This window comes from Littorina saxatilis, linkage group LG15, assembly GCF_037325665.1.
Source record: "Littorina saxatilis isolate snail1 linkage group LG15, US_GU_Lsax_2.0, whole genome shotgun sequence".
Classification (NCBI taxonomy): domain Eukaryota; kingdom Metazoa; phylum Mollusca; class Gastropoda; order Littorinimorpha; family Littorinidae; genus Littorina; species Littorina saxatilis.
Window position 1 is genome coordinate 46,000,952 of NC_090259.1, and position 25,910 is coordinate 46,026,861.

Below are 25,910 nucleotides of genomic sequence, written 5' to 3' on the forward strand. Positions count from 1 at the left end.
ATTATATTAAGCAGGTAATACGTCCATAATGTCAAGTATTGTAATCTGCATGTTATGTTAAGCTCCGGCCTTACTTGTAGGCGAACGGTATGTTATATGTCCATCTGTCTGTTATGTCCCAACTACATCATCGAAAAGCTTCAGCGTGTTCAGAATCATGCCGCCCGCCTCATCTTTCGCTCTTCCAAGCACGACCACATCACCCCTCTTCTTCAAACCCTACACTGGCTGCCTGTTCAACAGAGGATTCAGTTCAAAATCTCCACACTCTGCCTTAGAAACTTTGATCTATCGTCCCCTAGCTATCTTTCTGACCTTCTTGATGTCTACTCCCCCTCTCGCTCCCTAAGATCCTCCGCAGACACCCGCCTTCTTAGGATACCATCAGCACGCACCAAAACATATGGCCAGCGCACCTTCTCTTACCAGGCCCCATCCATCTGGAACCAACTCCCGCACTCACTCAGGCACTCCACATCTATGCAATCATTCAAAACCTCACTCAAAACACACCTCTTCCCTCACTAGTCTGTTAATGACCACCCATCCCCCTCTCCTGCTGGTCCTTAATCTGTCTCCTTCTCTCTCCTTCCTCTTCCCTTTCCAGCTCTATTCTTCTTCTCTCAACTAACTGTATGTATCCAATCATTCATTTATTTATTTATGACTGTTTTTCCGTCTTCAGAATGCATGTGCCTGTAGTTGGTATGAGTGAGTGCGTCGCGTTCTCGCTGTGCGTCTGTCTGCGAGTGTATGAGTCCGAGTGTCTTGGTCCTTGTCGATGTGTGTTTCGTATAATGTTCACTATGTATTGTATATTTTGTAAGCGCCTAGGGCTATATTTAGATTAGGCGCACAAATCTTCATAATAATAATAATAATAATAATGTCCTAATGTTGTATATATATGTCTTGTATACTTGCCATTTACATATTTATTATAAATGTTGATGGATAAATGATGATACATTGTAGACGGATGCATGTTATTGATTAAAAGCCCCACAATGATGTGCTTGGCAAAAAAAATAATGATAAAAAAATAAAATAAAAATTTTTAAAAATGTGGAGGATTGAAACAGGTCAAGGATTGAAAAAAAGGTCGAGGTTGGAAAATGTCGACTTAATTTTGTGTCCGTGTGTGCTTAGTTCCTTATTTTTGCTGATCCATACCTGAACAAAAATCTGTTTTGAGTGCCTATTGTGCATTTCATAAATTTTGTGGTACTTTTTGAGTCACTTGAGAAAAAGTGACTCTATGTAATCGGTCAGTGTTAGTCTGTCCGGCCGGCCGTCCGTAGACACCACCTTAACGTTGGACTTTTCTCGGAAACTATCAAAGCGATCGGGCTCATATTTTGTTTAGTCGTGACCTCCAATGACCTCTACACTTTAACGATGGTTTCGTTGACCTTTGACCTTTTTCAAGGTCACAGGTCAGCGTCAAAGGAAAAATTAGACATTTTATATCTTTTCTCGGAAACTATCAAAGCGATCGGGCTCATATTTTGTTTAGTCGTGACCTCCAATGACCTCTACACTTTAACGATGGTTTCGTTGACCTTTGACCTTTTTCAAGGTCACAGGTCAGCGTCAAAGGAAAAATTAGACATTTTATATCTTTGACAAAGTTCATCGGATGTGATTGAAACTTTGTAGGATTATTCTTTACATCAAAGTATTTACATCTGTAGCCTTTTACGAACGTTATCAGAAAAACAAGGGAGATAACTAGCCTTTTCTGTTCGGCAACACACAACTTAACGTTGGGCTTTTCTCGGAAACTATAAAAGTGACCGGGCTCAAATTTTATGTGAACGTGACTCATTGTGTTGTGAATAGCAATTTCTTCCTGTCCATCTGATGCCTCATATAATATTCAGAACTGCGAAAGTGACTCGATCGAGCGTTTGCTCTTCTTGTTATAGTGTTAGTTTTATGATTACCAGACATATATTGTACTACGTTGCAAGCCCCTGGAGCAATTTTTTGATTAGTGCTTTTGTGAACAAGAAACACTTAACAAGTGGCTCTATCCCATCTCCCCCCTTTCCCCTATCCCATCTCCCCCCTTTCCCTCGTCGCGATATATAACCTTCGTGGTTGAAAACAACGTTAAACACCAAATAAAGAAAGAAAAGAATGATTACCAGAAGTCAATGAAGACAACATCGTTGTCAGACGAGAACAGATTTAACAATGAACCCAACATTTGAGTGTGTGTGTGTGTGTGTGTGTGTGTGTGTGTGTGTGTGTGTGTGTGTGTGTGTGTGTGTGTGTGTGTGTGTGTGTGTGTGTGTGTTTTCATATTCACACATCACCCCTACCCGTATTCAGATCCTATTCAAATCCTCGTGGTCCATAGACTCAAAGCAGCATCTTCTTTTGGAATGGATAATCACAGTTTATGAATTAAACACAGACGGGCACAGAAAATGGAATCTACGTTTTAAATCCTCGACCTTTTGTCCCCTCGACGTGTTGCTGTTGACCGTTTGTCACCCTCGACATTTTGTCGCACTCGACATTTTGATCCATGACAAAATCTCCTCGACCTTATGTGCCTCGACCTTTTGGTCTTCGACCGTTTGGTTCTCATCAGTGTCACTGTGACACAACACACATCATGTACATCCATCGCTTTGAAAAGGACAGTTAAAGAGTTGTCTATTGTTTTTGATAGAGTTTAAACAGGTGGGATTTTAAAACGGTTTTAGATACGCGGGTTGAGTCCGTGTGGCGAAATGTAAGGGGGAGGGAGTTCCATTGTCCAGGGGCAACATATAAGAACTGAAGGAATTGTGTCCAAAAGTGTTAGTTCTAGCTTGGGGGATGCGAACAAGTCGAGAACCAGCAGAGGAGCGAAGCTTTCAAATGCAATGTTGAAACCGCTTTCAGTTGATACTGAGACAAAAACAAAATACAAGTCGCGTGGAGCGATACACAACAATAATGTGTCTATCTTTAGGCCCTGAGCTTAAAAAAAGCATAAAAGGAAAACCCATGATCAGTCATCATCGAGACTAGGAAGGTTTGGCAAGCCGAAACCCAAAGACCGAGCTAGTTGAGCCGTTTTTTTTAAACCGATTTATTTTAGTGTGTGCCAATTTTCAAAGTCCACATTAAATATTTATTTTATTTTGGATTAAGTGAATGATAAAGAATACAATGCGATCCTCTTTGAATCTCTTATCAAGATTTACAAATTCAATCAGAATTCAAACAAAGTTATAACAAATTCATAAGCTTTCGAAAGCTTGTTGAAACATGGTTAAACCAAATTGTCTAAAAACTCATTGACAAAGGAGGTCACCTTAGTGCGGCTTCAAACCTAGTTAAAAACCTGGATATGAAGTTACCTATAAATATGTAGGTTAATATTAGAGGAAACCTGGCGCGGCCGTCTAGGGATAATACCTGGCAGAAGTCACATGTAACACACACACACATGTGGACATTTGTAGCTAATGTGCTTAATTAAACCAAATTACTTAAATCTTGAGCAAATGTTGAGAGAAACCATGATATATCGATATATTTTTGCTTGTAGTAAACAATAAAGACTACAAATGCAATCGTTTTATTATCTCTAATCTTAATTTTTATTTTTATTCTGAATATATAATGATCAAAATTATTAATATTTAAAAAAAAATCCTAGCTGAAATGCTATGATATAAGACATAAGGTTGCATTACAACCACGTGCAGTATACAGGAATATATCTTAGTTTAAGTTCATTCAATGCATGATACATTCTAACACAACAACCAAACAGAGTGCTAACGAACTTCGTACACACACTTACTTACACCAACACGCACACGCACACGCACACACACACACACACGCACACACACAAACACGCACACAAACACACACACACTCTACATTATACAGCGTTGACATCTTGTCCACTTCACATAAAATACTCTTTTTATTAGGTGTACTGCATACGTAAACCGCTGTTGGCAAAGAAACATAAGACTCCAAATAAAATCTAGATATTTCCACAATAAGATTTGGGATCAAATCCTTACAGCAAAGTTACCCCCAAAATATATCACATCTCATCAGAATCACAGATAAAACATATCATTATCATAGTTACCACTTTGATAAAGAAGCTAATTAATACACATGTCAAGAAATCTTGGACCGGGCTATGGGATTGCATTTCAGCTGGAAAGTTTGAACATTTGTAAAATAGTGTGCTCATCAAAGTGTGTTAAAAATCGAATTTACGCAAACATATTTAACCGTGATTGTGTTCTTTATCATCTTCTGAAACCAAAAATTATATACATATTTAATTTTTCGATTAACATTTCAACATATTTACATTTATGGAGAAAAGGAACTCTACATTTTCAATAATCGACCGTTTGTCGCACTCGACCTTTTGGCACCCTCAAGGTTTTGGATCTCGACCAAATGTTCTCGACCGTTTTGTCTTGCACCTGTTTGCCTCTTAGATTATCCCCTGCCACTACTTCCTCTCCAATGCGCGCAGTGGTTCGGTCACATTTCAATGTCACAGTATTAGTATAGTCAGTGGGGTTGAGTTTGGGTCAAAAATTCTTTCGGATGAGACGAAAAAGCGAGGTCCCGTGTACACTACATTGGGGTGTGCACGTTAAAAGATCCCACGATTGACAAGAGGGTCTTTCCTGGCAAAATTGTATAGACATATATAAAAAAAAATGTCCACCAAATACCCGTGTGACTTGGAATAATAGGCCGTGAAAGTATATACTCGCCTAACACGCTTGAGATTTACTGGCCGATGTGAATGCGTGATATATTGTGTAAAAAATTCCATCTCACACGGCATATTGTAAACGCCATGAGCCTCCCTCTGGGAGGGTATGTGCGTAGAACTCACTAATGAATAAATAAATAAAAAAGTAAGACATTGTCATTGACTTTCTTCAAGAGCTATTGGGCTAGAGTAGCAAACGTTTTAAGTCTGATTCATGTTGATTGATGATGTGGGGGAGCATTTCCTTTTCTTGTTACCTTGATGGCAGCTTCAGTTATTTACACATACTTAATCCGAGTGTTATCAAATTCATTTTGATCAGAATGTGAGAAACATAAGTACGGCGCGACATGCTCGGACACATGTGGTCACTGTGCTGGTAACCAGACTTGTAACTCCGTCAATGGTCGCTGTCTGCCTTGTGTGACTGGGTGGAAACCTCAACCACTCTGCACGACAGGTAGACTCTGTGTGTGTGTGTGTGTGTGTGTGTGTGTGTGTGTGTGTGTGTGTGTGGTGTGTGTGTGTGTGCGTGTGTGTGTGTGTATGTGTGTGTGTGTGTTGTGAGTTTGTGTGTGTGTGAGTTGTGTGTGTGTGTGTGTGTGTGTCACACAGTGCGGGTGTCAGACGCTTTCATACTCCGACTGTTTTGACTCACATGAGTATCAGGAGAGTCTTAGGAATGAGCAGAACTTAACTTGGATAGTATCCCGAGTGTTTTTAAAACTAGAACTTTGAAACATTACACATTTTTAGTGTGTGGTGATCTTTAGACCCGACTCCAGTTTTGTTGACCCTTGTCAAGTGTTGGGGTCACAACAGGGTCATGATCGGTTCATAACAACTTGACAACTTGGCATTGAGGATTTATTTGACGATTTTGAAGCTAGAGCCGTCACATATCACACACTTGTAGGTACGTTTTGATGATCTTCAGGCATGACACAACATGTTGCTTATTTGGTCAAATCTAAAGGTCACAACATAAACATGTTTGCTGAAGAAGATCCACAACTAAAAAAATTCCACTGAGCTCACAAGGAAATAAATCTTCACTTAATCAAAATAATTTATGATGTCACTATTTTATTTGAGCTCACAGCTTAGAGTCCCGCGCCAAAAGTGAAAGCCGAAGGCAGCAGTGGCTCTGTACCAGCATGTTCTTGTCATTGACTCACCTGAGTAATTGGTGAGTATTAGGATGTATATGTGTCCGGTTGTAATGGCCGGCCGTCCGGCCGTCCGTATGTGGACAATAAAATTAACGTTGAGTTTATCTCGGAAGTGTTTTAAGCTAGACCTCTGAAACTGTGCACACTCTTAGAGTTTGGTTGACCCTCGTCACAGCGGGGTTATGTTCGTTTCATAAAAACGTAACGTTGAGGTTATCTCGGATGTTTTTAAAGTTAGAGTTTTGATACTATGCTCACATCTAGGTTGTGATAATCTACCGACTTAACGCAAGTTTGATTGACCCTCGTCAAGTTTTGGGCTTACAGGGGGTCATGTATGATTCATAATAACCCAACATTGACGTTATATCATGCGTTTTTGACGCTACACCTTTGAATCTTTGAACACTTCAAGAATTTGATAATCTACTGACGTGACCCTAGTTTGGTTGACCCCCATCACATTTTGGGGTCACAGCGGGGTCATGTTGGTAAAAGCTTTACATTGAGGTTTTCTGGGTTATTGTGAAAGCAGAAGCCTCCACATTTCATTATAATTACTAGGGACATCCAGATTCAACCTTCGTCAGACGAACATTCGTCGGTGGTGGGGATTTCCTCTCTATTTTTAACTTTGTGCCTCAATGCGCATGCGCTTGGTTTTTCGCGCCCACCACTGCTTGCCGAAGACCGGGATCTGCGTGGTGAAAAAGGCGTGTTTGACGAACCTCAATCAGCAATCTTCGTGAGTACTTTTAGTCCTTTTCATAATGTTAAAAATATGTTTTATGTGCGCAGTGTTAAAGTTTAATATCTTTACGACGCTTCTGTGGACGGTGCATCTGTTCATTTTGGAGGCCCAGTGCATGAACACGGATACCCACACAAAACTCAGAACTTGAGTCGACGGGCGACATAGCCTGCCAATTATCTCCCTTGATCTCTCTTGCACAAGACACTTGTTTCCACTGATCTCCACTAGGCCTATTTGTTTTAGAGTTGGGAGATTTTACAGGAATGAATCTAAAAATCGAATTTTTTTGTTCAGTGTTGCTTGTGTACCCAGCATATTCAGATGTCTGGAATATTCCGATAAGAAAGACTCGTCATATAACACTACTCGTCATCACTGTTTCGAAAAACAGACGAACGCGCACGAAGAACTTCGCGTAGATCTGGACCGAAATTGGAAAGTGGTGACCGTGACGGGATGTGACGTCACCACTTCAACAAACTCGCGAAGATCGGAACTCACGAACTTTTGACGAAGGCAAATCTGGATGTCTCTATTGTCGGTGTTGGTAATGAGCAGACATGACCACAATTTGGCTTGTTTTCATAAAATTTAAGAGTGCAACCTTGAAAATGTTTGCTGGAAAAGATTTTCACCACTGAAAATGTCCATATATAAGGATATAAATCTTGACCTCATTAAGCTATGATGTAATTTGTTTGATTTGGTCACAGTCTTGGCTAGACTCTTGGTTATGTCATCGTGTTATGATGTCATAGTGTCATAAATGAGGTAACTCAAGTGTCTGAGTATACATCTTTTGTCTGGGCTAACCAAAACTCAATTTGGGAAAGAAAATGAGTAATTATGATTCTTGTTACAAACAAATCTTTTTTTCAAAAATAATTTGGTGGATGTTGAGAATGTCAGGCAAGTGATGGCGGTGGGAAATAGGTTGGTTTGAATATATGTGAAAGATTCTTAAGGTTGACTGGATTGATACAGGTCACATAAGGATCAAGTTTGTGACAATCAGTCGGATGTGCAAGTTTTCTTAAACATTATTTTTATTAACCTGGAACAGCTCCTTTTTTTTTTCTTTTTTCTTTTTTTTTTGGGGGAGGGGAGGGGGGGCGCGGTCATAGGTAGTGGAGTCCTTTTTTTTTAAGACCTACAACACCCTATGAACATGACGAAGGAGAGTCGTATAAAGCATTTGCTATTCTTGTTTTATAAAAAGGATGTACCCAAAATGACATATTTTACTATCCAGAGAAGAGAAGTTGTGGTTTGGTTTATTGACATTCGCTTTTTGTTTGTTTACTCAGGCTTATCTTTGGGGGATGACTGTACAGAAGCGCCATATGGCTGTGCTAAACATACAGAGTGTGACGCAAGTCAGGGCCACGTTTGCAGTAAGTATATTTAGGTTTTTGTCCAACTGTCATGTTAGCGTGTCACTTAAGCATATTCCGTTACAGCTTGTCGGGTACTCGATGTTCAGAGCATATTCCGTTACAGCTTGTCGGGTACTCGATGTTCAGAGCATATTCCGTTACAGCTTGTCGGGTACTCGATGTTCAGAGCATATTCCGTTACAGCTTGTCGGGTACTCGATGTTCAGAGCATATTCCGTTACAGCTTGTCGGGTACTCGATGTTCAGAGCATATTCCGTTACAGCTTGTCGGGTACTCGATGTTCAGAGCATATTCCGTTACAGCTTGTCGGGTACTCGATGTTCAGAGCATATTCCGTTACAGCTTGTCGGGTACTCGATGTTCAGAGCATATTCCGTTACAGCTTGTCGGGTACTCGATGTTCAGAGCATATGTCCTGGCAAAAGACATTTTATGAATAAAACAAAACTTTGTTCATGGTGCACAAGTCTATCAATTTGGTTGATAAATAATTTGTTATGCATTTTCCCTGGATCCAATGTAGTATGTATTACCACATTTCCTTGCTTGTCAATGGCATCACATGACTCTCTGCAAATCTTTTGAGGAAATGCATCATTTTACATTTTCACAAATAGTACGTGACGATAGACGATAGACATGCAACAACGACAGACAACAAAAGACAAAACAAGTCGCGTAAGGCGAAAATACAACATTTAGTCAAGCTGTCGAACTCACAGAATGAAACTGAACGCAATGCAACTTTTCAGCAAGACCGTATACTCGTAGCATCGTCAGTCCACCGCTCGTGGCAAAGGCAGTGAAATTGACAAGAAGAGCGGGGTAGTAGTTGCGCCAGGGATGTTGCCACAAATTCATACCTATAGGACAAATGTCCTGAGCTCTTCGGCATCAATAGGACATTTGACTGCTTTCAGACATTTTAATAGGACATTATAATTGTGTGTAAAACACAAAATCATGATCACACACATTTATATATATATACGACTTGTGTCTGTGTGTCTGTGTGTGTGTCTGTGTGTGAGTTCGCGATGCACGGCCAAAGTTCTCGATGGATCTGCTTCAAATTTGGTGGGCTTATTCACAGAGACCCCGGACACAACCTCATCGATGAGATATTTCAACACGGGCTCTCAGCGCGCAGCGCTGAACCGATTTTGTGCGCGCTGAACCGATATTGGTTCCACCTCAGCTACCCGGGCCCCCATACCGACACACCAAAGCCAAAGTTCTCGGTGGATCTTTTTCAAATTTGGACACCGTATTCAGCTACACCCCGGACACAATATCATCGATGAGATATTTCAACACGTGCTCTCAGCGCGCAGCGCTGAACCGATTTTGGTTTTTGTGTTCATTTCACCATTCCCAGTAACTCTTCCTTATCTTCTCATCTTCTCCATGTTTTCAGCGTTTACCTCCCTTCCTTCGTATGGTGCACTATAGTATGAGGGGGGCATCTTCGGATATTCCCGGCGTTCTGTTACTATTTTTAGAAGGTCACCGCAGTGTCCAGAACGTAAATTGGACCCGTAAATTATCCTCACTGTAAAAGTGCAAAGGTCGAATCAATTTATAGCCACGCGAAAAATACACTGTCATCTATCTCTCTATAGATACGGCTTCTCTGTGTTTGTGTGTGTGTGTGTGTGTGTGTGTGTGTGTGTGTGTCTCTCTCTCTATGTGAGCAACACCTGGGGATTGTTCAGTTCTGTTTGTGATGTGGTCTGGCGGCTTTTGTGTATTTGTATGTACTGGCCTTCCTTTGAAAAGCCATAACAGTTCAAAAGGGCTTACAGATAAGCTCTAAATTGCTCAATCCTGTTTGAGTGGAGTTCGCCTCCAAAGGTGACTAACACGGTTACATTCGTCGACAAGGATGGGACTCGATATGGTCAGGAATGGCATTATGGCCACTGAATCATTTTCGTGCTGTTCCCATTCCACGAATCTGGGAGGACCTAAGCTTGGCGGGTCCATTGTTCGGACCCGGCAAAGCCGGCGTACGGCTCTAAGTATTTCATCCCGGCGAAGCCGGCTACCCGGCGAAGCGGGTATTCCTCTAGTATATCAATATATGCACCAACATTGTGTGCGTATATTGTTTTATTACTTTTGTTTCAAACAGGTCACACACAAAAAAGAAACAAACAAACTAAAAAGCAACCAAAAACGTCAGCACTACCACTCTTACTTTGATTGGCACACAAACTGCATGATTTCCTGACAGGGCTTTTTCTTAACATATTCCGAATATGTCAATATTATTCGACAAAACAGTTTACCTATATAGATGGTCTCTATGCTGTCAAATTCTAACCAACTAGTACTAAACAGGGTCAGCCATGAATAGTTAACCTTATTAAAAGAGCGTCTGTGCGAATGTCCTGTTGTCCTGACACGTACATCTTCAAGTCACGAAACTTTACTTTCCGTGATTGTGGAGGTTTCAGCGGCGACACTGTCATTGGCGCTGTCATTTTCCGGAATTATGCTTTTGCTAGCCCTGTTTTCCCATGTTCTTCTTGGCCCTACTGTAGCACACGATGCCGTTGAAACGCCAAATGTGTTCAGCTTTTTTGTTTGTTTGGCAGGCTTTAGCTTTTTTTCGGTGGCATAAATCAGTGCCGTGCGCTTCAACTCTAACCGAAAGCAAATTAAAGCATACGCGAGCCTTGGTCAGTTGGAGTTGTCTCCCGTACTCCTAACTTTAGTGCTGTACACGGATGTACGCAAACGGCTCATATCGTAAACGGTTCGGAAAACGCAAGATCTGCACTGCACAACTTCAGTGCACCTGTACGCGAGAGCGCTTGGTAACTTTTTACATTTAGTCAAGTTTTGACTAAATGTTTTAACATAGAGGGGGAATCGAGACGAGGGTCGTGGTGTATATGTGTGTGTGCGTGTGTGTGTGTGTGTGTAGAGCGATTCAGACTAAACTACTGGACCTATCTTTATGAAATTTAACATGAGAGTTCCTGGGAATGATAGTTAGTTAGCTGTTGCTTTTCGGGTCCAGCGGACCATAATAGGCCAAATCAGGACCCCGATATCCCCGGACGTTTTTTTATTTTTTTCGATAAATGTCTTTGATCACGTCATATCCGGCTTTTTGTAAAAGTTGAGGCGGCACTGTCACACCCTCATTTTTCAATCAAATTGATTGAAATTTTGGCCAAGCATGTTCGACAAAGGCCGGACTTCGGTATTGCATTTCAGCTTGGTGGCTTAAAAATTAATTAATGACTTTGGTCATTAACAATCTGAAAATTGTAAAAAAAAAAATAATTTATAAAACGATCCAAATTTACGTTCATCTTATTCTTCATTATTTTCTGATTCCAAAAACATATAAATATGTTATATTTGGATTAAAAACAAGCTCTGCAAATTAAAAAATATAAAAATTATGATCAAAATTAAATTTTCGAAATCAATTTAAAAACACTTTCATCTTATTCCTTGTCGGTTCCTGATTCCAAAAACATATATATATGATATGTTTAAATTAAAAACACGCTCAGAAAGTTAAAACGAAGAGAGGTACAGAAAAGCGTGCTATCCTTCTCAGCGCAACTACTACCCCGCTCTTCTTGTCAATTTCACTGCCTTTGCCACGAACGGTGGACTGACGATGCTACGAGTATACGGTCTTGCTGAAAAATTGCAGTGCGTTCAGTTTCATTCTGTGAGTTCGACAGCTTGACTAAATGTTGTAGTTTCGCCTTACGCGACTTGTTGAAGATTATTATCATGAACGGAAAATTATCAAATAACGCGCTGTCCGAAGGAATGGAGTTCTTATCGGACAATGACTGCGCTTAGTCAAGTTAAAAACGATAGGACATCTGACCGCCATGCGGCTAAATGAATCGGACATTTAAGCCTTTTAATCGGTCTATGTCCGATGTCCGATGCCTACCGACATCCCTGTTGCGCTGAGAAGAATCGAGATGACGGTAGTGGTGTGTGTGTGTGTGTGTGTGTGTGTGTGTGTGTGTGTGTGTGTGTGTGTGTGTGTGTGTGTGTGTGTGTGTGTGTGTGTAAAGGGATTCCGAGAAAACTACTAGACCGATCTTCATGAAACTACAGATGAGAGTTTCTGAGTATAATATCCTCAGACTGTTTTCATTTTTTTTTTATAAATGTCTTTGATTACATCATATCCGGCTTTTTGTGAAAGTTGAGTCAACACTGTCACGCTCTCATTTTTCAACCAAACTGTTTGAAATTTTGGTCAAGTAATCTTCGACGAAGCCCGGACTTTGGTATTGCATTTCAGCTTGGAGCCTTAAAAACGGTATGGTTAACCGAGACTATCTGAATGTAGTCTCGGCGATGATGGTTTGTGGTGTTGATCTTGACTAAATGTTTTTATATCGCTTCACGCGACTTGTTTGATTTTGTGGTCACCAGGACCGTGACTTATGCACGCCTCGCCTGGCCGTCTTCGGAAACGACACAAAATGCCAGCAGGCGTATTGTTGGAGCACTCAGCATGCCGTCATCTGCAAGCAAATAAATAAAAATGATTCAATTTTGTAAATAAAGACCAATAATTGGAATATTACATAAACATTACATTCATATAACTAGTCTCCACCAGATACATATCATTGTTATATATACCGAGCAACAAAAGAAACGCGAACATATTCTGCAGTGTTTGATTGACAAAATCTCCAACAATTATAGAGTTAGAATTATCAAACCACAAAATTTTGATGAAGGCATGTTTGACCTAGCTGTTGTGTGATTATTTTGATGCTGCGACTGTTTCAACACACGGGACAAGCAGGTTTAACGTTAACCAAGTTTGGAGGTCTCACTCAGTCAGTCTTCATCGCGCTCTCTGGCCACTGATCGGACACTGGTGGCTTTCAATGATGTTCCTGATATTGTCAGTGGCTGTATTGAATCGATCTCGAAGACGTTGTGGCAGGAAATTTCGATCTTGTCTTATTGGGGTAATGCGAAAAATCCACCGCGTTGCATAACTGCAGTGCTTCCATTGTCAACAAAACATTGGTGAAGGTGATAGACTGGTGACATATGCACGTTTAAAGCACATGCCAGCGCTTCTGGATCACCCACAGCTTTAAATCGACCTGGCATTTTGGTGGTGTCAAACACACAAACACACCCACACACACACACGCGCAAACACACACACACACACACATACACACACAAACACACACACACACAAGCACACAAACACACCCATACACACACACGCGCAAACACACACACACTCACACACACACACACACACACACACACACACACACACACACACACACACACAAAGTTACGCACACACCACGTCCTACACAACTAATGAATAACATAGGATCAGACCAATCCAAGACACACCATACATAATTATGTAGTCTGCCTATATCTATTTCATACAAAAGGAGTGGATTTTCTGATGAATTTAGTTTGCGGCTTGGCTTGTCAATCTGCGATAATAATTCAGCAAAAGACATCCCACTCTGCAACATGTGGTCTTCAATTTTGGTAGATGTCCAAATAGAAAGATGTACACTAAAAGGGACCATCATCTTCAAACTTCAGGCAACAAGGGTCTGCTCGGAGATTTCTGCGAGAGATTGACAGGAAGTTGTCTGTTTCTAATATTACAGAAATATCCAGTAATGCACCGTGCAACACAACCGGAGATTGCGCAAACGTTGTTTCCGGTTTCCTCTGCACATTTGGGCAGTGCGGTGAGTATTACACATAAGCACGCGCCACAAATGTTGATGTTTTTTGTGTCTAATTACAAAGGTTCTTTTGAATGTTTGCATGTGTGAAGTCCGGTTCTTTCTGATACAATGAAAGGTAACACTTTTCTATCAAACAAAATGCATCATCCATATCTGTGCATCTTAACTAACGAAATGGCTGTTTAAGCGGTGTATTTATCTAACTTATATTTGACACCCCTGGGTATCCAGAATAGTCTCGGTGACTATGGTGAGACACTGTTGGTGAGACACTGTTAAAAACCACAAGAATCATGTACTGGCCAAGACAAGAACAGCACGAAGACAACATGTTTACATATGGACACGAATCAAAAGTGAAACCAAAAAGTAACAAAGCAAACAAACAAAACACGAAAACAACAAAAAGAAGTGCCAGAGAATATAGGAAAAAGATTATTAATATGAAAACAGATGTACCATGTTCCAGAGGATTTAGGAAGAGAAAGTTTAATAGAAAATTATGCACAACATTTATCCGACCAACATTCTCACGTATAAGATGAAAGTAACAGAAACTAATAAATGTAATAATTGTTGTGATGTAATAGATTTCATTGAACACTTCTTTTTTGAATGCCCGGTTGTATACAGATTTTGGAAGTTTATTGAAGAATTTATTTTTCGTACTTTAGAAATTAAGATTGTTTTGAAAGTTAGTCATGTTTCATTTGGTATGAATTTTGCAATGGTGAAAAAGAAAACTATGTATAAGTTGAACCACATTATCTTGATTGGAAAGATGTGCGTTAGTATATATATATAAAAAAAAACAAATTCGTTTTTACCGTTGTTTTTAATAGGCAGTTACAGATAAGAAGCATTTTTGTGTGTGTTCGAGCAACAAAAAAAACCACACGTTTATAAACTTAGTTTGTTGTACTCTATAAGTTGTATTTAATTCATTGTAAGCGATATTGTTATTTGTAGTTATTTGAATAAAAAAAATTGGAAAAAACCCCAACCCATAAATATAAGATGGCAGTCAAGGTTTCTACAGTAGTTGTTTGATGTAGCTATGTTCTATGAATTGATAAAATGCTTAGAAAAGCAACAACAAACAAACAAAAACAAAAAAAGTGAAACCAAAAAGCAACTTATATGCAGACCTGCTAGCGCCTTATCCCCCTTTGTGTGTACACGCAAGCATAAGACCAAGTGCGCACGGAAAAAATCTTGAAATCCATGGCAGAGTACGGTGAGTTATAGTAACATGAAAATGTTAAGCATATTTTCCCAAAAAATGGCGTAGGCTGCCTGAATGGCGGTGTAAAAACGTTCATACACGTAAAAGCCCACTCGTGCAAAAACATGAGTATACGTGGGAGTTTCAGCCCATGAACGCATAAGAAGAGGAAGAAACAAGTCGCGTAAGGCGAAATTACAACATTTAATCAATCTGTCGAACTCACAGAAGGAAACCGGACGCACTGCATTTTTTTCACCAAGACATAACAGCTTCGTCAATCCACGCTGCAAGGAAAACGCTCACTTTTTCCGTGCAACATGAAGTAAAATGGACAAGCCAGAATAGCGCAATAGCGTAATGCGGTTAGCAATAAAGCGCGCTTTTCTGTATTCTTTATAACTTCATGAGCTTGTTTTGAATACAACATATAATATTTATGTGTATTTGGAATCAGAAAATGATGAAGAATAAGATGAAATCATGTTTGGATCGATTTCTTGAATTTTAATTGTATTTCTAATTAATCTATTTTGGTTAATTGTGATATGATATATGTACATATTGTTTTATTCAGAATTTGATGAATTATCATTTTGAATTAAAAACCAAATCAGATTGTAAAATAGAATAAAGATAAGGGCGCATTCCTGCTCAGCAGAACCACTTATGCGCTATACGGGCTTGTCAATTTCACTGCGTGATCCACGTGAAAAGTGTGAGCGATTTCCTTGCCGCAGGGATTGACGACTCTGTATTGTCTGGATGAAAAAAAATGCAGTGCGTTCTGTGATTTCGACAGCTTCACTAAATGTGTCTTTTCGCCTTACAGGACTTGTTACATTTAGTCAAGTAATGACTGAATGTTTTAACAAGAGCAGCGAGCGAGGTTCGTCTCCCTAGGAATGTGTGTCTGTTTGTGTGTGCTGAGCATATCTCACAAACTTCCAGACATTGAACATTGGTTTACACATTTTTGAGAGCATTTACTTGTGTCATTTTTCGTCGTTTTTTGATAGCGCTATTTGATGACGTCATATTTTCCCGTTTGCAAAAGTTGAGGCTGCACTGTCACGGCTACATAATTATTTTCCTGTTTTCTTGAAATTTATGTCACACAACCTTCGACCCAGTCCGGACTATGGGATTGCATTTTAGTTTGATACCTTAAAATTAAGTTCATGAAATATTCATTCAAAATGTGGACTTTATTTTACTTTTTGGAAATATCGGAATTTTATAATAATACTAATAATAACTGGACATTTTTAAGTGCCTAACCTATGGCTCTAGGCCCTTTACAAAGGAACATATATATACAGAATAGAACAATTAAAAGTACAACCTACATAAAACAAATTAATCATACAGACACAAATCACCACATGTAGGGGAGACCGGGGCTAGTCCGCCCCCGGGGCACATCCGTCTTTGCCTGTTTATTCTTACGTTTGCCACCTTTTAGTCATTCACACCATGTGGGAGTGGTGTCCCTTCTTCCCGCCATATCCTGCAGAAGTTCAGAGGTTGCGCGCCCATATATCGTGAGTACAGATCACAAAAAGTGTTTTTCTTAATTTTTGTAACATGAATGCATAGGAGTTGACTTAGGTTTTGATGCATTACCTCTGAGAACAAATACTTAGTCTTGGTGTCGAGTGAAAGTGCGTTAATTAAGGTCGAGTTCTGACAAAAGTTTTGCTTCTTCCTTCCCATGTTGTGCTCGTTATCTGGCACTAGAGTTGCCTGCCCGTGCAGGGGCAAGTCCGCCTATTTGTCATGGGGCATGTTCGCCGTAAGCAGTATGTACAACAAATGTTCATGCGCACATAAAAACTGTCTGCACATTGATATCAGCTACACATTTGTCTTGATGTAAAATAAAAAATCAGTCTTCTAGTTCATCAAACTCGCCAGTTATGCTACCAAAAGTATAAAAGTAGCATAAAAGTAGGCGGACTAGCCCCGGTCTCCCCTAACGTAATTTTGTGTTACATTCTTTCGTATTTTGTCATTGGCATTTTTGAACCTAAATATTGAAGGGAATTAAAAAAGCTTTCCCACTAAAGCTTGCCCACTACTAGTCTTGTACCTACTATGGGATGAGAGCGGCGGACTTGCCCCACCCTGTAGGCGGACTTACCCCGACTTGGGGCAAGTTCGCCTACGTTAGGGTAGGTCTACTTAAAGCAGTATGTACAACAAATGTTCATGCGCACATAAAAACTGTCTGCACATTGATATCAGCTACACATTTGTCTTGATGTAAAATAAAAAATCAGTCTTCTAGTTCATCAAACTCGCCAGTTATGCTACCAAAAGCATAAAAGTAGGCGGACTAGCCCCGGTCTCCCCTACTGTTCACACAATAATCATATATGCAATACACACTATATATATATACAAACAGCTAACACTCACAACAATCATAACAACTTTATGGGAGAGGAGTATGTGCAGAAATGGAATGAAGATAGAGAATACTACATGGCTTGCTGTGTCGTACCAGATCTACACGAGTTGTTTTTTTAAATATTGAACTGCCAGCGAAAGCGAGCTGTTCACTATTTGAAAAAGCAACGAGTGTAAATCTGGTACGACACAGCAAGCCATGTAGTATTCTGTTTATCCTACATACTGTACTTACGTGTATTTTACTGAAAATGTCCTGCATTCGAGGCAGCTAAATTGAAGACGCTTGTTTTGGAACCTCGATCTCTTCTAAAGCCTCGTGCAATCTATTACGTCAAAGCAAAGAAACGTCACTCTCAATGGCGTGACGTGTTAGTTCTAAAGATTCATCGAGGGTAATTAGCGAGCGCAATTTGTGTTTCTATAATGACGTTTGTCTCGGTGACTTTGGCATCATAAGCAGTGGAAAAACAGGTCCCTGCCAGACTTGCTTGACATGACCTCATTTACATGGTATACACACGTGTGATTTGAACGATTATTATATCACGGGTGTCGCTCTCACGTATGTAGAATAAAAGACATTAGGCCAGGTTGGTGTAATAATTTAATAACAACATTTAAATCATGGTACTCCTTCTTTTCTCCTGTATCCGAAAATGTTGGTGTTGTTGTGATAGCTTGAAACATGTGCTTGCGTTTAAAGAAAATCGTTAAATAGACACTTTGTTTATTTTTTTAACCAAGACTAATAAAATGAACATTCGTCAATTCCTTTTATTTTCTGATTCCAAAAACGTATAGTTTTATTGTGTTTGTGTGGTAAATGCGCTCACAATTAAGAAATTCGTTAAGGGATAGCAGGCTTTGAAACCTTTCACTTTACAGCTTTTTTTCAGTCCACTTAAACACAGACAACAGAACGTCATATCAAGTTTTGAACATGCAAATGACGTCATATTGATTATGACTTCATCTTGCGACGTTCTTTACCCCAAGCACATGGCCTCTCTCAGTCTGTCTGTTTGTTTCTCTGTCTCTGTCTGTCTGTGCCTCTGTCTCTGTCTTCATACTGGTCACAATGTGTGGTACGTTGTTGTGTGTGTGTGTGTGTGTGTGTGTGTGTGTGTGTGTGTGTGTGCGTGTGTGCGTGCGTGTGTGTGTTCGTGCGTGCATGCGTTCGTGCGTGTGTGTGTGTGCGTGTGTGTGTGTGTGTGTGTGTGTGTGTGTGTGTTGGGAAAGTGAGAGGTGAGTGTGTGTTGGGAAAGTGTTAGCTAATCAGACGGTTTATTAGTGCTCTTCTGACATCGTTTCGCCGCTGGTGTGCCTGTCTTACGTGCTTGACTGAATACTTAATTACGCCTCAGGGTTCTTGTTTTTACATTTAGTCAAGTTTTGACTAAATGTTTTAACATAGAGGGGGAATCGAGACGAGGGTGGTGGTGGTGGTTGTGTGTGTGTGTGTGTGTGTGTGTGTGTGTGTGTGTGTGTGTGTGTGTGTGTGTGTGTGTGTGTGTGTGTGTGTGTACACTTCTTCTTCTTCTTGCGTTCGCCGTCACACCATCAGTTTAGTCTGCGAGACGAATGACGTGGCTTCCAGGTCTTGTCTGCTCCCATAGAGTTTGGTGCGGAGAGGGACTGATGCTGGCCACACTTTGTCTCTGAATGGTTTGAGTTGGGGGCATGTCATTAAGACATGTTCTGGAGTCTGGTCTTCCAGACCACAGGGACAGGTTGGTGATGGGGTCAGCTTCAGCTTCCTGAACATGTGGGCGTTGAGGCGACAGTGACCAGTTCGTAGTCGCATGATCACTACTTGCTGTCATCGTTCTAGGAGATGATATGCGTCTCTTGTGGATTGTGGTCGCATGTGTATGTACACTGAGCACAACAAGTTAAGGATATGTTTTCAGTGGTATAGCCCAGATGTTAAACAGCAGTTTCTTGGTCAGAAATGCACGTGTATTTAAAGCCATATGTACTCGATGACTATACACGCTAATTGCTTTACCAACAGCTGGAGACATGCTAAATTAAGTTCCCTGCAAAATATTGTGGTCTAGGACCCCTTCAATGTTGAGATATGTTAATTTTCATTTTGATCTGGATCGTCCTATTTATAGATTTGCCAACAGAGGTAGCATTGAGGCAAGGGAAATAACTCCGCGTCTTTGTTTACATCCAAAGTTTTTGAGACTCTGAAACAAGCTGTAATGCATGTATATGGTCCGCGCATGGCGACATATCGTCATTACATGGTCTTATGGTGCGTTTGACATCGATTATGGGCAAACTACACTTTGTAAACACGGGAGCGCGTACATATGCCTTTAAAGATCAATCTCTCTTCTGCTCAAAAATGTGTTTCTGGAATCTGAGCAATATGTGGGTGTGACGTCAGAGGTCCGTGACCACGCCTACCCTCAAAAATGGCGTTTTTTGTCGGCATGTTTCACTTTCAACCGTCAAAACGGTAACTTAAACTGAATATTTTACATTTTTTACACCAAAAAGTTTATTTGGTGTCCTACCTAACAAGTCATACACATTTCGTTCAAATCCGCCGCGCAGTCAGGCTGATCCAGCATGTAAAGAAAAGTGACCACAATCCTGAAAAACGGCAAAAAATCAAGGGTTTTTATGGTGTTTTTGCTGGGTAGCCGCAGTTGATATGCAGACTACACTGAAATACGACTGCATCTGTTCAGTAAATGAATGTTTTCCGAATTATTATTTCAAGGCAAGAACAATCGGAATCGAAAACGTGTAGGGTTTAGAACGTTCTTATATATAAGACTTATTACCAGCCTGCCTCATGCGTGCAGACTCAGTGCAACGTGACGAGCAATTTTTACATTTAGTCAAGTTTTGACTAAATGTTTTAACATAGATGGGGAATCGAGACGAGGGTCGTGGTGTATGTGTGTGTGTGTGTGTGTGTGTGTGTCTGTCTGTGCGTGTGTGTGTGTAGAGCGATTCAGAGTAAACTACTGGACCGATCTTTATGAAATTTTACATGAGAGTTCCTGGGTATAATATCCCCAGACATTTTTGAGTCACTTGAGAAAAAGTGACTCTATGTAATCGGTCAGTGTTAGTCTGTCCGGCCGGCCGTCCGGCCGGCCGTCCGTAGACACCACCTTAACGTTGGACTTTTCTCGGAAACTATCAAAGCGATCGGGCTCATATTTTGTTTAGTCGTGACCTCCAATGACCTCTACACTTTAACGATGGTTTCGTTGACCTTTGACCTTTTTCAAGGTCACAGGTCAGCGTCAAAGGAAAAATTAGACATTTTATATCTTTGACAAAGTTCATCGGATGTGATTGAAACTTTGTAGGATTATTCTTTACATCAAAGTATTTACATCTGTAGCCTTTTACGAACGTTATCAGAAAAACAAGGGAGATAACTAGCCTTTTCTGTTCAGCAACACACAACTTAACGTTGGGCTTTTCTCGGAAACTATAAAAGTGACCGGGCTCAAATTTTATGTGAACGTGACTCATTGTGTTGTGAATAGCAATTTCTTCCTGTCCATCTGATGCCTCATATAATATTCAGAACTGCGAAAGTGACTCGATCGAGCGTTTGCTCTTCTTGTTTTTCTTTTTTTCGATGAATGTCTTTTATGACGTCATATCCGGCTTTTTGTAAAAGTTGAGGCGGCACTGTCACACCTTCATTTTTCAATCAAGTTGATTGCAATTTTTGGCCAAGCAATCTTCGACAAAGGCCGGACTTCGGTATTGCATTTCAGCATGGAGGCTTAAAAATTAATTTATGACTTTGGTCATTAAAAATCTGAAAATTGTAATTAAAATTATTTTTTTATAAAATGATCCAAAATTACTTTTATTTTATTCTTTATCATGTTCTGATTCCGAAAACATATAAGTATGTTATATTCGGATTAAAAACAAGCTCTGAAAATTAAAAATATAAAAATTATGATTAAAATTAAATTTCCGAAATCGTTTTAAAAACAATTTTATCTTATTCCTTGTCGGTTCCTGATTCCAAAAACATAAAGATATGATATGTTTGGATTAAAACACGCTCAGAAAGTTAAAACGAAGAGAGGTACAGTAAAGCGTGCTATGCAGCACAGTGCAACCGCTACCGCGCTAAACAGGCTCGTCACTTTCACTGTCTTTTGCACTATTGGCGGACTACGGTCATTGTGAAAAAATGCAGTGCGTTCAGTTTCATTCTGTGAGTTCCACAGCTCGACTAAATGTAGTAATTTCGCCTTACGCGACTTGTTTTTGAAATGAGACTCAGTGCAGTGGTTCGATTGCCATAGCCTAGCAGACGACATAAATCCCGCTCAGCAAATTAACATGTTGGGCAAATGTGAACGATAAAACGATGGGGATATAATACGTGTAGGGTTCAGAGCTATGCGCTTCGTTCAATAATGAATTTTCTCGATTTGCTCTATAAATCCCTCAGTGCACTGGGATGTCTCAATAACTTAAATAATAATAATAATAATAATAATAATTGTCAGTAAGTACTGGTGTCACATGACTGATGTGAACCAGTTGATTGGCTAATGGCGATGCGCTAAAACTGTTAGCGCACTCTTGGAGTGCGCTAACTTTTCCACAGAGTGTATTCTTCCGCCCTTTGCCTAAGCGAGACTGTGCTCTCATCCTCAGAATTAATTAATGACATGTAGCTTATATTCTCCACAATACCAAAATACTATAAATTCCTGCTTCTCAATTAAAGCAGAAGTGGTTTTTTTCTGACAGATTGCATGTGCCTGTGCCACAGTTGCCACTATCTAAAAATAGAACCCGCTGTGTCTATTTTTCAGTTTCGACTTGCGAAGAATCTTCTCATAATTATGCCGTAGCTTATTATCCACATTACCAAATGATGAGTTAGTATACAATTCCCAGCAGCTAACAGAAAACACAAGTGTTATTCCGATAACGTACCACTGAACTAGATCAGCATTTGGAATATATACGTAGCAGACTAGATTACACTGAAATACGACTGCATCAGTTCAGTAAATGAATGGTTTCCGAATTATTATTTCAAGGCAACAACAGTCGGAATCGAAAACGTGTAGGGTTAAGAACGTTCTTACCATGTATAAAACTTATTACCAGCCTGCCTTATGCGTGCAGACGAGCAATTGTTGTTTTTGAAATGAGACTGCAGTGCAGTGCCGTGGTTCGCTTGCCCTAGCCGCCCTAGCAGACGACATAAACCTCGCAGCAAATTAACATGTTGGGCAAATGTGAACAAGCAAACGATGGGGACATACTACGTGTATGGTTCACAGCATTCTTACGGTTCATATATAATAGTACCAGTCTCCCCGATGACTGAAGATACAACAGAAGAAACATACCACATTTACTTTGAAAATCCGAGTCTGCTAACCGTGGCCTTGGCCGGAGTCAATTCAAGGGGCAACACTCTGCACAGTCAATCTGTCGAAGCTCGATGAAGGTTTCGAATCGCAAATAATTAAGAGTACAGTCCTTTCTCCGAGTTTAAATGAGGTCTCTATGAAAGATCATCATTACTTTTTAGCTTAACGCTTCACTGGAATTTACCAACAGAAATTAAAACAAGAGTTTGCGTGTGACGAAAGCACGACACACTTGAGACAGCCCACACAAAAGTAGATCCAGTGACACAAACCTGACCACACAGTTACGCCTATCCAAATGCGCGTTGCAAAATGTGCGTTTTGAATCTTCTTTTTTCTCTGGCGGTACTGACAATATCGTTATTGAAACAATCCCAATGCACTAAGGGATTTATAGAGCAAATCTCGAAAATAATTATTGAACTCAGCGCTGTGCGCTTCGTTCAATAATGAATTTTCTCGATTTGCTCTATAAATCCCTTAGTGCACTGGGATGTCTCAATAACTTAAATAATAATAATTGTCAGTAAGTACTGGTGTCACATGACTGATGTGAACCAGTTGATTGGCTAATGGCGATGCGCTTAAATCTGTTAGTGCACTCTTGGAGTGCGCTAACTTTTCCACAGAGCGTATTCTTACGCCCTTTGCCAAAGCGAGACTGTACTCTCATCCTCAGAATTAATTAATGACATGTAGCTTATATTCTCCACAATACCAAATGACCATAAATTCCCTGCTTCTCAATTAAAGCAGAAGTGGTTTTTTTTTCCTGACAGATTGCATGTGCCTGTGCCACAGTGGCACTGATCTAAAAATAGAAGCCGCTGTGTTTCATCTCATTTTCGCCGACTTGCATAGATTCTTCTCATAATATGCCGTGTTAGTGGCATGTAGCTTATCATCCACATTACCAAATGATGAGTTAGTATACAATTCCCAGCGGCTAACAGAAAACACAAGTGTTATTCCGATAACGTACACAGCATTTGGAAGACTGATTTGATCGACTCTAGCAGACTACACTGAAATACGACTGCATCAGTTCAGTAAATGAATGGTTTCCGAATTATTATTTCAAGGCAAGAACAATCGTAATCGAAAACGTGTAGTGTTCAGAACGTTCTTACCATATAATTATAAGACTTATTACCAGCCTGCCTTATTCGTGCAGACTCAGTGACAGTGCAGACTGCAGTGGTTCGATTGTTCTAGCCTAGCAGTAGCAGACGACATAAACCCCGCTCAGCAAATTAACATGTTGGGCAAATGTGAACGAAAATACGATGGGGATATAATACGTGTAGGGTTCAGAGCATTCTTACCGTTCATATTTAGTATCAGACTCCCCGATGAGTGAAGATACAACACGAGATATATGCCACATTTATTTTGAAAATGTGCGAACCGTCGAGTCCTTCGTGGGGTAGTCAATTCAAGGGGAGTCACTCCGCACAGTCAATCCATCGACGCTCGACTGAAGGTTTCGAATCGCAAATAATGAAGAGCACAGTCCTTTCTCCGAGTTCAAATGAGGTCTCTCTGAAAGATCATCACTGTTCAGCTTTAACGCTACACTGGAATTTACGAACAGAAATTAAAATGCGTGTGACGAAAGCACGACACACTTGAGACACCGGCCCACACAAAAGTAGATCTTACTGTACACGACCTGACCACACAGTTATGCCTATTCAAATGCGCGTAGCAAAGTGTGCGTTTGGAATCTTCTTTTTTCTATGGCGGTACTGACAATATCGTTATTGAAACAATCCCAGTGCACTAAGGGATTTATAGAGCAAATCTCGAAAACAATTATTGAACTCAGCGCTATGCGCTTCGTTCAATAATGAATTTTCTCGATTTGCCCTATAAATCCCTTAGTGCAGTGGGATGTCTCAATAACTTAAATAATAATAACAATATAATACAAAATAATAATGATAATAATAACGAGAGCGTGTATAGCACGTCGGGGGTTTGGGGTCTTAAGAGGAAGGGCATCCATCTATAACTGCATTCCTTGCACAGTATCACGTTGCAGTGGAAATGCATGGGTGCAGTTAACTGGACTCCTGATTCATATTTTAGAGAAAAAATGGGCACTATTGAAGGTGGATAAACCCTATCCAGTGAAGAGAAGCTGTGGTTTGGTTAATTGACATATATTTTTTGTTTGTTCACACAGTCTTACCTGCAGGGGCGCAATGTGAAGAATGGCCAGATGCCTGTATCAGAGGGTCATCTTGTAACGCAAGTCAGGGCCACGTTTGTAGTAAGTATGTTTAGTTTTTGTCCAAGTGGCATGTTAGTGTGTCATGGTCAGCTTGATTATCACAAGATCTTGCGTATTTGGTAAGTAAAAGTTCATTTGTTTTTCGAAAATGTTCACCCAAAATGTATAGTTTTGTGATTGTTAGTCGAACGGCCTGAACCACATTGGAAGTTCGATGTAGTATTCTTTAAACATGTCATGGGGTGGTTACGAGATCAAACTATGTGAGTATTTAAACATATTTACACACCAGTTACAGTCAATGGACACCCTTTTTACATTTAGTCAAGTTTTGACTAAATGTTTTAACATAGACGGGGGAATCGAGACAAGGGTGTGGTGTATGTGTGTGTGTGTTTCTGTGTGTATGTGTAGAGCCATTCTGAGAAAACTAATTGACCGATCTTCATGAAACTTCACATGGAAGTTCCTGGGTTTCATATCCCCAGATGTTTTTTTCCATTTATTCGATAACTATCTTTGATGACGTCATATCCGGCCTATAGAGTAGTGGAAGTTGAAGCCGCACTGTCACACCCTCATATATATATAAAATGTTTCTAAGAAAAAGAGTGGATTTTCTGATGAATTTAGTTTGCATCTGACATGCCTTGTCAATCTGCGATAATGATTCAGCAAAATTCATCCCACTTTTATTATGGTCTTTAATTTTGGTAGATGTCCAAGTAGAAAGATGTAAACTGGAAAGGACTAATATCTTCAAACTTCAGGCATTAATGGTCTGTTTGGAGATTTCTGCGAGAGTTTGACAGGA

The 25,910-nt window shown here is 40.1% G+C and overlaps 1 protein-coding gene across 1 annotated transcript in view; it reads left to right on the forward strand.

The window, feature by feature from the left end:
- The window catches only part of LOC138949473 (multiple epidermal growth factor-like domains protein 6), a 109,090-nt gene that overhangs the window by 5,026 nt on the left and 78,154 nt on the right, over window positions 1–25,910 (forward strand). Inside the window, exons 3-6 of the mRNA XM_070321302.1 lie at window positions 5,085–5,222; window positions 7,996–8,082; window positions 13,744–13,827; window positions 25,049–25,135. Coding sequence (XP_070177403.1) covers window positions 5,085–5,222; window positions 7,996–8,082; window positions 13,744–13,827; window positions 25,049–25,135 — 396 coding nt within the window. The remainder of the gene's footprint in view (window positions 1–5,084; window positions 5,223–7,995; window positions 8,083–13,743; window positions 13,828–25,048; window positions 25,136–25,910) is intronic.